This window comes from Trichomycterus rosablanca, chromosome 15 (assembly GCF_030014385.1).
Source record: "Trichomycterus rosablanca isolate fTriRos1 chromosome 15, fTriRos1.hap1, whole genome shotgun sequence".
NCBI classification, from domain to species: domain Eukaryota; kingdom Metazoa; phylum Chordata; class Actinopteri; order Siluriformes; family Trichomycteridae; genus Trichomycterus; species Trichomycterus rosablanca.
In genome coordinates, this window is record NC_086002.1 from 8,468,569 (window position 1) to 8,480,725 (window position 12,157).

Genomic DNA, 12,157 nt, shown 5'->3' on the forward strand with positions numbered 1-12,157 from the left:
TATTTGAAGTGTAAGTCACAAGGTGTTTGATTGCTCCTTACAAAGGATTGGCACTATGTTTAGTGTGGTCTGTGCCCAGTGTTTCTGTGTGGAGTTTGCATGTTCTCCCCGTGTCTGCGTGGGTTTCTTACGGGAGCTCCGGTTTCCTCCCACAGTCCAAAGACAAAACTGGAGATACAAAATTGTCCATGACTGTGTTTGACGTTAAATTCCCTGTCCTGTCATGAATGTAACCAAAGTGTAAAAACATGACGTTAAAATCCTAATAAATAAATAAATACATTTAAAGATATAAACCTAGGGAAATAAACTAGGTTTAAATAAAAAATTTCAGTAAAAACCAGTATTGTAAAAGGAGTAACAATTAATTCTGACCGTGAGCTTGAATATTTCACTCCAAAACAAATTTCTTCCAATTTCCAATTCAAGCTGTCTGGAAGGGAAAATGTTTGATCCAAGATCTCTATGTACTGTTTACCAGACTGCCAGTCCCTGCTCGTAAAACACAATGACATGCACAATAAGGACAGCTTAGGTAACTGGACTGGTGATCAGAACATCACTGGTTCAAGTATCAAGCTTGCCAAACTTTTACTGTTGTCCCCCTGATCAGAACTCTCAACCCTCAGTTGCTCGGATTGTATTTGGGCTGTGACTCGCTTTGGAGTTCAAGTTCAAGAGTGGCTTTATTGTCACCTCTACTATATACAAGTACATGTTGAAATGAAACAATGTTCCTTCAGGACCAGGGTGCAACACAGAATAAAAAGTGCAAGACAATACAATATACACGGTGCAGATAAACAACAGTACAATAAATACAAAAGACATTACTAATCTAAAAAAGTAATTAAGGGAGACAAGACTAGAGACAAGTGTGTTTGATTATTAGGATTTTAACGTCATGTTTTACACTTTGATTACATTCATGACTGGAATGGTAATTACTCATAACACAAGGTTCATTAGTGCCCAAGGTTATATGAAACACCGTCTTGGACAATTTAGCGTCTCCAGTTCACCTCACTTGCACGTCTTTGGACTGTGGGAGGAAACCGGAGCACGCGGAGGAAACCCACGCGGACCAGCGGGAGAACATGCAAACTCCACACAGAAAGGACCCGGACCATCCCACCTGGGGATCGAACCCAGGACCTTCTTGCTGTGAGGTGACAGTGCTACTCACTTAGCCACCGTGCCGCCCGAGACAAGTGTGGTGATGGCCAGTACATGGTATTGAGTAAATGATAGGTTTAGCAGCATATGTTTTTTTTTATAGCAGCAGAGATATAAAGAGTAAGAGGATAAATGGATGTCTGTTAGCAACGTCTGCCATTGCTAACAGAAGTAGTGCGTGCTTGTTGTAAACAGTAGTTACAACTCGATGCGTTTAACTAATACAGTTTTCAGAAGCACAGACGCTCGCTAGGTGTCGCTGTTTATTTACTTTAACACCTCGAGCTGCAGCTTGCGTACGTGGGTTAGTGTGTACATGTGTGCACTACGTCACTTGCCCAGTTTCCGGAGTGCGGATGTGAATTCAGGAGCAGGATGACCTCAGCTGAAACGATAAACAAATAGCGTTATTTTAGTAATATGTAGATGAATACTCACACATTTGTATACAGATCGTTGTATGTGAGTATCTGATCATAATGGCGAGTTTATTTTCGTGCTGTTTTGATTGTTGTGATCGCGGGAGCTCCGGCCACGTAGCGCTGAAGGAAATGCCCATAGTGCAGCTGGACACAAATCACATGGGTAAGAAATGTGATGAATAACATGGAGCTGTCACACCCATTACATTATACAATAGCGACCAGAATCAATACTGCACTTATTGTAAGGGTGTGTATTCTTTTCTTAATGTGTGCTATAGATACAGGGATAGTCACACTGCTTAGCAGTGGACAATTACATACACAAGCAAGGTATACAGAAACAGTGTAAACAAAGCCTATATGTGAAATGGAAATGACAATCATTCTAATACAATTAAAAAGAAAACACAATGTTTTACGATGATTACTTTAATGTAATGTATTAAATCTGTCTGTTAGCTTTGTTTAGTCGTATAAAAAGCCAATTTAATTATTTCAGAAGATTAAACGTACAATATTACACAAACCTAGCAACACAGACATAACAAAACATCACGTACTTCCAGTAAGTATCTGAACCCATGTGCTTTTACGTTTTACATTGGATACCAGGGGTCTGTTTTCATTCCACATTACAGTCGACACTTGACTTACGAATGTAATTGGTTCTGAAGGGCTGTTCTTAAGTCAGAATGTTCGTATGTAAATAGAATTATTCCGTGCCATTCCTCCCAAACCACCCCTAACCTTTCTAATGTCTTAAATGGTCTTTTTTGTTATAAAACAAGTATATTTTCTCTTAAATCTTAAGTTATATAATAGACATTCCTGTAATAAACAATAATAAACAACAATTCACAGTAGTACTGTCAGTACAGTACGTGTGCTGTACCATACACCATAATACATCTCCTTCTTTTATAAAATGTATCTACCAGAAACAACAATAACTCTCATATTTCTCTATTATTTCCTTCTTTATTTCAATAGTGTTGTATTTTGTAGGTGTAATTGCACAAAAGAAAGAATACTTTACTGAGTCGAATTCCTTCTTCTCTCTCACTCACTGTCCCCTCTGTCTGATACACAGTGACACCTACTGGCAGGAGTAATTATACAACACTAAATACTAAAATATTTTTTTATTTTCTTAACACTGCGTGTCCTCTGCACCTTCTTTGGGGACATTTTAATATAGAATTTTATACAAAATATAAAGAAAACACCGGAAAAACACGTCTGCTGTCCGAATGTTCGCTCACTGTGTATATATATAGAGAAAGAGATGCTCAGAGTCAACTTGTTCGTGACGTCACGTGTTTCGCGAATTTCGGTTCGTAATCCGAAATAAGTTCGTACTTTAAGTTGAAACAGATCGCTCATAACCCGAAATGTTCGTGCGGTAAACCATTCGTAACCCAAGGGTCCACTGTATTTAGAGTTAGTTCACTATAGTCATGTGATGTTTAAGCACTCATATCCCTTACACTCAGCCCTCACAGCGCTAAATATGTAAACAAAATATATTTTTAAAAAATTACAGCATTTAATGGACACTTTTATCCAATGCAACTTACAATTCAGGGTTAAGAGCTTTGTCCAGGGGCCCAACAGTGTCTGTTTGGATTGATCCAGTAACCTTAAGATTACCGGTCCAGTATCCTAATAATGCATGTATAAATGTATGCTCTTTACTTAAAGAGTATCCAAGCTGAAATAAATGATATATTTCTTTTCCAGTTGTCCAGACAGACATTCAATGTGTGCTTCATTTTAACAGTTTAAAATTGGAATTTCTCAGCTTGTGGTGGGTGAACAGACTTAAGATATTGTTGGAAATTATTTTAAGTTGCTTTTTATTTGTTTATTTATCATTTTGAATGACCTCTAAGGATTTAGGTTTGGTCTCTGGCTGGTCCATCTTGTGGTAAAGCCATACTATTAGGCCAGCCTTGGTTTGTGCCAAAATTGTTTTAATCTTCTGCTGTGTGTATGTGTGTGTTATTTCAGGCACTGATGTTGTCATAGTAAAAAGTGGCAGAAGAATATGTGGTACAGGAGGATGTGTCGCAAATGCCCCTCTTCATCAAAACAAGAGCTACTTTGAGTTCAAGATTCAATCTTCAGGTAAGTTTAGGTGCAGTTAACAGTAGGGCTTGGGAACGTGACTTGACACTCTGGTTGGCTGGTGTATCTCCAGTATCACTATTGCTAATTGTTTCTTCATCATAAAAATCAGGTTGCAAAATTTTTAGCTAAAACAAATAACAATTTGAAGGCATCATAAAACAGTGGACTGAGAGTTTTTCAGATAAAGTTTACATACTTTGAGGCCACACATTAGCAGGTAATGTAGAGAGCTATGCTGAACTGTATCTGATTTATGTTTATTTTTACTGCAAATTTTTATAATAAATGATTTACAATTATAGCAAATGTGGTTTAGGCTTTTATTACACACAACACCACATGTCTACAATACAAACAAGATTCAAAAAATAAATTCTCATACATCTGGTTAAAATAATGCTTGTTTCTTGAATGATTAGACATCTGAAATGTGTAAATCTTGTGCTAAATACTAGACCATCATACACCACTACTTTTAGCCCTATTTCTATCTTTGGCTCTTTTAGGTGTTTGGGGAGTAGGGCTGGCTACACGGAAAGCAAACCTCAGTCAGGTCCCACTGGGCAGGGATGCACATAGCCTGGTGCTTAGGCAAGATGGAACTGTGTTTCATAATAATGATGAGAAGAACCGACTCCCAGCTAACAGCCTGCCACAGGAAGGAGATGTAGTGGTAAGTTTCTGATGCAATGACGCTCATTTGTTATATTAAAGATTTTTGCATGGTTTGTAAAAATTGGCCAGTTGGAGCTACTAAAAATTGCCCTATGTGTGACTGTGTGTGTAAATGTGTGTGTCTGTCATGTGATGGATTGGTGACCTGGGGTGTTTCTTGCATTTTGATTAATGAATTAGACTTGCTGCGATCCTGACCATGATAAAGCGGTGGTAAAAAGATAATGAATGAATGAATTTTACTATGCCTATAATTCATTTTACTTTAAGGAGAATTTGAAGAAGTAACGTAATCCATGCTTTACATAATAAAACACTGCAAAAATACAACGTGGATTAATGAAACTACTACTCATTTTCAGGGTGTATCGTATGATCACGTGGAGATGAACTTATACCTGAATGGAAAGAACATGAACTGTCCAGCGTCAGGCATTCGAGGAACAGTTTTCCCTGTAGTATACGGTATGACAGCCTGTTGTGGAAACAACCATTTATTTTTCTATATTGTCTTCACAATTGTTTTTTGCTTATACAGTATGAATGATTTATTTTAAAGTCACTGTATGAAGGCACCTTTTACACTTAATAATTTTTCAGTTTGTGATTAATTATAAATGTTTATATTTAAAATTATTTACTGCCAGTGTATCTAATGAAAACATTTGAATTGTCACCTATTTAACCCACTGTTGTTTGTTTTCTCATGCAGTGGATGACAGTGCAATACTGGATTGTCAGTTTAGCGAGTTCTATCATCCTCCACCACATGGCTACCAAAAGATTCTTTTTGAGCAGCAGATCTTCTAATCATCACTCAACTCTTTGTATGTTAACTTTGCACCCAGCAAATTCAACTGTGTGTTTCCACTGCTAGACCTTCAGAGAACCTGAATGGGGAAATAGAGTGATTTGTGTTTGTGATGTGGCTAATGCTTTGCTCTGCCAGTTCAACTGACCAGTGTTATGTCTTTAGTAGGGCAAATGCAGATCCATTTGGTTAATGGGATGCAAAAGCCAAATTATTGGTGCTTTGCTTTAAATTATAAACAATATATCGCTTGTAATAAAGACTTGAATCTGTTTGATAAAAAGCCTGGTGTTGAGGTTATGAAATCTCCTACCCCAGTTACACCTGAGTAACTTAAGTGTCAGAATTATACCCATATATAAAATACATTTTAATCTGATTTCTTAATCTAATTTAGTTATTATACCAGGCCATGTTATATCAGTGTATATGCAGCTGACATACCTTTCACATAGCCCATGAATGCTAGTCATCACCTTTAATAAAATGAAAACATTTCAACCCATTTTTACCAGATTTGCTTATTAATATCCACCTACTGAAGCTCAGCACACCCGCTACAATTCTGGAATAATAAAACCAGCCATTGCCACTTTTTGAACATGCTTGTAGAAGGGTGCTCAATTTCCCCAATTTGCAGAAGCTAACAGGTGCTCAGTACTGGTTATTGTAATCAAGTGGATTTGCTTGGTAGAATAATTGAGAAAAGCCATTCCTCCCACTCAAAAATGGCTTATTATGCTTTTTTTTATTATCATCAGGACCTAAACTTGATTTTTAAAGAATAGGCTGAAGGGTTTTATGGTGAGCCCTCAGAACTGCTGTATATTCACAATATTTGTTTGCAGCAACCAGCTTTTGAATAAGACAACAAGATATATATGCCTATACATGTAAATTCATTCATTAGGTCTTTATCCAAATTAGGTCTCTATCTAAATTTAATAATGGTATTTAACTTTTTTTTTTGCCTGTTTTTTTTTTTTTAACATTGTTTTGTTTGTTTTAAATTTTTCTCATTGCTAAAATTTAGCTACTGTCCTAAAAGGTTTTTTGTGACTACTTAGAAACACCAAGTATTTTAAAGCTTTATATCACTACATATAACTACATACTTATCTTATTTGATCTCATATGGTTTGTCTTCATGTTTTTTATTGTATTTAAAAAAAGGAGATTTGAGATGTATAGGTTGGTGAAGAATGATGCCGTGATTATACTGTTTCCCCAAATTAAAATTTGTTTTTAAGTTATACTGTGTTTGCTGTGAAGAACCATATTACATATTAAAAAGCAATAGTAATTGTAAGGTTTTGTACACAATAATTAGTCATGTGAGTTTGTGTGGTTGCTCTAAAGGTAATAAAGAAGTTCACATTGTGAATTTTCACATTGCTTTGACATATCAGTTGTTAGATACTACTGATTTCAGGATGTCCATAAATCTGGTGATGATGTTTACTATTGATTAATATAAACCTTGCCACACACAGAGCAAGTAAAACTCATTCCTGGAGTACCAGCCATAGCATAGATCTCTATGTTCAATGTGGTATTTTCATTTCAATTTTTAATCCTTGATAGATGGTATTATTCACCACATGGTCTATGATTGGAGACTAACAGTCACTGTGTTGGTATCCTCAAGCGTATGTCATTTGTACATATTTACATGAGAAAGTACGTTATTGTAACAACGTAAATAACATACTATTGTACTGAGTTACTTTAATTTACTCTCCAGTGTGATTATATTTAAACTAAAGATACAAATCATACACTTGAGACTTGTGTCGGTCAATGTGTCGTCCTACAGTTGTTGAATGACAGTCATTCCGGTCAGTGGAAAATTGGTTTGTAGTTTTGTTGTCCCCACTGTTCCCATTTCGCCTTGAAATGTGTAAGAATGGACACAAGCTGACACTCTGTCTATCCCTTTGCCAGTAAAGCCAGAATTAAACTCATATTTTCCTCGTTAAAAGATTTCATTCTTTGTAATATTTTTATTCCAGTTTGATTTTAGGTACTACTAGAACATACACTGTCCTATTGCAAGAGAATAGTGTGAGTTCAGGTGATCACTGAGTAGAATGAGGAGTACCTGTGTTGTAATTCATTCAGCAAGACACTGGAATGGAATTGATGCCATGCATGTAGAGATGCTCTATAGTTTATTGTTGTTGTTATTAGTTGTTGTTATTATTATGAATAATTAGGCTAGGTTGTAGTTTTCTTAATTACAATGAAAATGTCACTGTTTAGAAAATAATCCCACCTACTAAATTGACCTACAGGTCTGATGATTAATAGATCTGGGCAATAAAGGTATGTTTATTTGATAAACTTGGTATCTTAGGGTAAATCCTTTCTTTAGGAGGAACTTGACTAAAAAGGCATTCTTTGACGCATTCCTTTCACATGTTTATGGATAGGCGGCTTTTCTGGGGGAACATGCGCCATATCTACGCAGGAATGACGTAAATTTACTGTACCCGCTCTCAGCTGCTGTGCTACCTTCACTCCTTCACTCCACTACTCACAGACCACGTGACAGAACCATTTATCTAGGTTAAAGCAGTTGTATAATACAGATCGCAGTTCGTAATGTGACAAAATACCTAAATTATTTCAACTTAAAAACCTTCGGGCTCTCCTCCTCCTCCCGGATACTCTGTTCCTGCCCCACCACGTTCTGTCACACAGACTTTCTATTCCCACCGTTTTCCCGGCTAATCCCGCCTTCTACATTGTGATTGGCTACTAGCAAAGACATTTACTCGCGTTACTGTAATTGAGTAGTTTTTTTGTGTACTTGTACTTAGTACACAAGTAGATTTTACAACCAGTAATTTTACTTTTACTTAAGTATGTTTAATACATAAGCTGTAATCTAGGTATGGAGTAGGGAAGGGGGATTTTAAAAGTTTAACATGTTTGGAGTTTGATGTTTCGTTATTTGATAACATAGTCTGATGTCAAAGTTTTGTCTTAAATCTTGAAGGTTTTCTTTGGGTCATTTAGTGAAAGTCACAACACTTGTAACCTTGACTTGTTTTGAGTTATGGATTTGATTTGCAGTTTGACTGTTGTTTGGTATTTGTTAGTGGTGAAAAGAAAGCTGGTCTATAGAATCCACAGTTAATCCCAACTTCAGTGGTAATACAGTTTGACAAAGTTTTATGGGATGGTCTGTACTAAAATGACACATTACACATCCATAAATGTTTTAAATGTTGTATCAACATGTTTTTTTCTATTATATTTTAATTAAAAACAACTATTGTGAGATTTATATCCACTTGTCCTGTTTGCATTAAAAAAGTAACTAAGTAACGTTTACTCTGAGTACATTTTAGATGAGTTACTTTTTACTTGAGTAGATTTTTAGACTTGTAATTTTACTCGTACTTAAGTACTTTAAATTCATTAAAGTAACAGTACTTTTACTTAAGTACAATATTTTAGTACTCTTTCCACCTCTGCAGTGGCAGTTCTAGGCGGGGGCCAGTGCCCCTGTGACAACCAGCTTGCCCCCCTATGAATAAATGACATTTAAGCAAAGCAAATGCTTAAATGGTGATTCTTTGTTGATCTGTTTACATCAAACTCAAGAAAATGTAGACTGAAAACTGCATAAATAAAATGTTGAATTCTATTGAATATCGACTGTTTCCTTTTAATGCCCACAATGCACAGTGATAGCTCAGTGGTTAAGGTACTGGACTAGTAAACAGAAGGTTGCCGGTTCAAGCCCCGCCACCACCAAGTTGCCACTGTTGGGTCCCTGAGCAAGGCCCTTAGCCCTCAATTGCTCATTGTGTTCAGCTCACTGTGTAAGTCGCTTTGGATAAAAGCGTCTGCTAAATGCTGAAAATGTAAATGTAAAGTCATTGGCCCCTCTAACATAGCCTCTGGCCCCTGCCTGCCCCCCCCCCACCTCACATGGTCTAGAACCGCCACTGCACCTCTGCATACATGTCCATTAAAGGTGTATGAAATCTTGAACTTCAACCATCACTGTAAACCCAGAGTGGTAGAGAGAACAGAGAACAGAGTGGAGTATGGGACAGAGCGGTAGAGAGAACAGAGTGGAGTATGGGACAGAGCGGTAGAGAGAACAGAGTGGAGTATGGGACAGAGCGGTAGAGAGAACAGAGTGGAGTATGGGACAGAGCGGTAGAGAGAACAGAGTGGAGTATGGGACAGAGCGGTAGAGAGAACAGAGTGGAGTATGGGACAGAGCGGTAGAGAGAACAGAGTGGAGTATGGGACAGAGCGGTAGAGAGAACAGAGTGGAGTATGGGACAGAGCGGTAGAGAGAACAGAGTGGAGTATGGGACAGAGCGGTAGAGAGAACAGAGTGGAGTATGGGACTGAGCGGTAGAGAGAACAGAGTGGAGTATGGGACAGGGCGGTAGAGAGAACAGAGTGGAGTATGGGACAGAGCGGTAGAGAGAACAGAGTGGAGTATGGGACAGGGCGGTAGAGAGAACAGAGTGGAGTATGGGACAGAGCGGTAGAGAGAGAGAACAGAGTGGAGTATGGGACAGAGCGGTAGAGAGAACAGAGTGGAGTATGGGACTGAGCGGTAGAGAGAACAGAGTGGAGTATGGGACAGAGCGGTAGAGAGAACAGAGTGGAGTATGGGACAGAGCGGAAGAGAGAACAGAGTGGAGTATGGGACAGAGCGGTAGAGAGAGAGAACAGAGTGGAGTATGGGACAGAGCGGTAGAGAGAACAGAGTGGAGTATGGGACAGAGCGGTAGAGAGAGAGAACAGAGTGGAGTATGGGACAGAGCGGTAGAGAGAACAGAGTGGAGTATGGGACAGAGCGGTAGAGATTTGTGCATGAATGATGACAGCCAAGCTATTGATACTGGCTTAAAGTGATGTATGAGGTAAAGAAATAAAAATGCATGTTTTCGAACTTAAACTTAAAACCCAATGATTAAAAAATACATGTTGATTATGTAAATGGAGAAAAAAGATTATCTAATTGTATTTCATTTTAATACGCCCCCTTAATTAAATTGCCATTACTAATAGAACAACTCTATTTCTTGAAAGGCTTTAATACAAATTTAAGTCAAAGCTGACAAATGTACCTACACACAGACTGAGAATATTCAAACGTGGAAATAGGAATGAGTGAGAATATTTATATTATTGGGAAATTAAAATATAAAGAAAACAAAAGAATACTAATTCTGTAAAAAAAAAGTGTTTACCAGTATACCTGCCTCTCGCTCACACTAACAGAACATATACTGCCGAACTGAACTGTTTGGGGCAGTCTGCCGATTTTTATATGACTCAAAGAGCCAATCAGGAATAAGCAAGGAAATATCTTCACACTGTAAAACAAAATGCATTTTTGTGATTGGTTCAGAGATAATTTTAAAAATAGCCGTTGCTTGCATTGTGCTTGGGGGGGCAAAGACACAATTTGGGGGGGCAATGCCCCCCTCAGCCCCCCCTAGCGCCGGCCCTGCTCAACTGCATGGTTTGTGTACCTTGTCCACCACTTACATTCGACAAAATGAACTTGTGCATATTCATAATGAATTCATTCATGTATTACATGTAGGAATCAATTATTAATCACTCATAAAATAAGAGATAAATTATTGCTATTTCATGTACCTGCAGTGCAGGTAAACATTATGAATCCAGCACATGGCTTAGTGTTTAGCCAAAATGATTATTATTATTATGAATCCTCAGGTAAGTGAAGGGAGGTTAGTTTATCTAAAAATGTTCTCTCTACAGAGCGGTAGAGAGAACAGAGTGGAGTATGGGACAGAGCGGTAGAGAGAACAGAGTGGAGTATGGGACAGAGCGGTAGAGAGAACAGAGTGGAGTATGGGACAGAGCGGTAGAGAGAACAGAGTGGAGTATGGGACAGAGCGGAAGAGAGAACAGAGTGGAGTATGGGACAGAGCGGTAGAGAGAACAGAGTGGAGTATGGGACAGAGCGGTAGAGAGAACAGAGTGGAGTATGGGACAGAGCGGTAGAGAGAACAGAGTGGCGACTCTCCCATAGGGAACCGTTGTAACGGGGGCGGGACATTTTTTTTGCGCAGCTTCCGGGTTGTGGAGCTCTGTATAGTTCCAAACATCCCATAGAGCCCCATTCATTTCCACTACTTATCAAGCATTTTCAGCTCTATTTTGCTTTGTTTAAAAAAAATAATGAATTTGATGTCATTAATATACTTAATACTGTTATTGTTTAGCATTTGCTCAGCACTAAATGTTACATGTTTATTTTAATTAATAGGTATAACTGAATTTAGCTTAGTCAGTTAAGCTTAATTAATGACACACGAGTCTTTTTACCTGAAATGAGTTGATAAATCAAGAGTCTTGTTACAGAAATGATCATAAAACATTAGAGCCATTATAAATCATGCTACTTTTACTTTCATACTTAAGTACATTTGAAGGTAAATACTTTAGTACATTTACTCAAGTGGAGGTAAAAAGTATTTTTACTTTTACTACTACTTTTACTGGAGTAATATTTTACCCTGGATATCTCTGCTTTAACTCAACTGCATGGTTTGTGTACCTTGTCCACCACTTACATTAGACAAAATGAACTTGTGCATATTCATAATGAATTCATTCATGTATTACATGTAGGAATCAATTATTAATCACTCATAAAATAAGAGATAAATTATTGCTATTTCATGTACCTGCAGTGCAGGTAAACATTATGAATCCAGCACATGGCTTAGTGTTTAGCCAAAATGATTATTATTATTATGAATCCTCAGGTAAGTGAAGGGAGGTTAGTTTATCTAAAAACAAAACATAAAAAACTTTAATCTCTATACTGTATATTGTCTCTACTACTTAATGATATCGCATTATGTAATGTATGCTAATATAATGTACTGTGTGTTAACAAGAACGACCTATTAACAAGTCATTA

General features: G+C 37.5%; 1 protein-coding gene across 1 annotated transcript; it reads left to right on the top strand.

Moving 5' to 3' along the window:
- The first annotated feature begins 1,528 nt into the window (after positions 1-1,528).
- On the top strand, positions 1,529-6,470 carry spryd7a (SPRY domain containing 7a). The gene is made up of 5 exons (XM_063010534.1): positions 1,529-1,761; positions 3,612-3,728; positions 4,238-4,404; positions 4,769-4,871; positions 5,119-6,470. The coding sequence occupies exons 1-5, from the start codon at positions 1,656-1,658 to the stop codon at positions 5,214-5,216; spliced, it is 591 nt and encodes a 196-aa protein (XP_062866604.1). The 5' UTR covers positions 1,529-1,655; the 3' UTR covers positions 5,217-6,470.
- The last annotated feature ends 5,687 nt before the right edge of the window (positions 6,471-12,157 follow it).

Bases quoted from the DNA above. Each gene is read 5' to 3' on its own strand.
- spryd7a (XM_063010534.1), top strand. From the start codon at position 1,656: ATGGCGAGTTTATTTTCGTGCTGTTTTGATTGTTGTGATCGCGGGAGC. The intron at 1,762-3,611 runs GTAAGAAATGTG...GTGTTATTTCAG, and splicing joins GCTGGACACAAATCACATGG to GCACTGATGTTGTCATAGTA. The intron at 4,872-5,118 runs GTATGACAGCCT...TTTCTCATGCAG, and splicing joins AGTTTTCCCTGTAGTATACG to TGGATGACAGTGCAATACTG.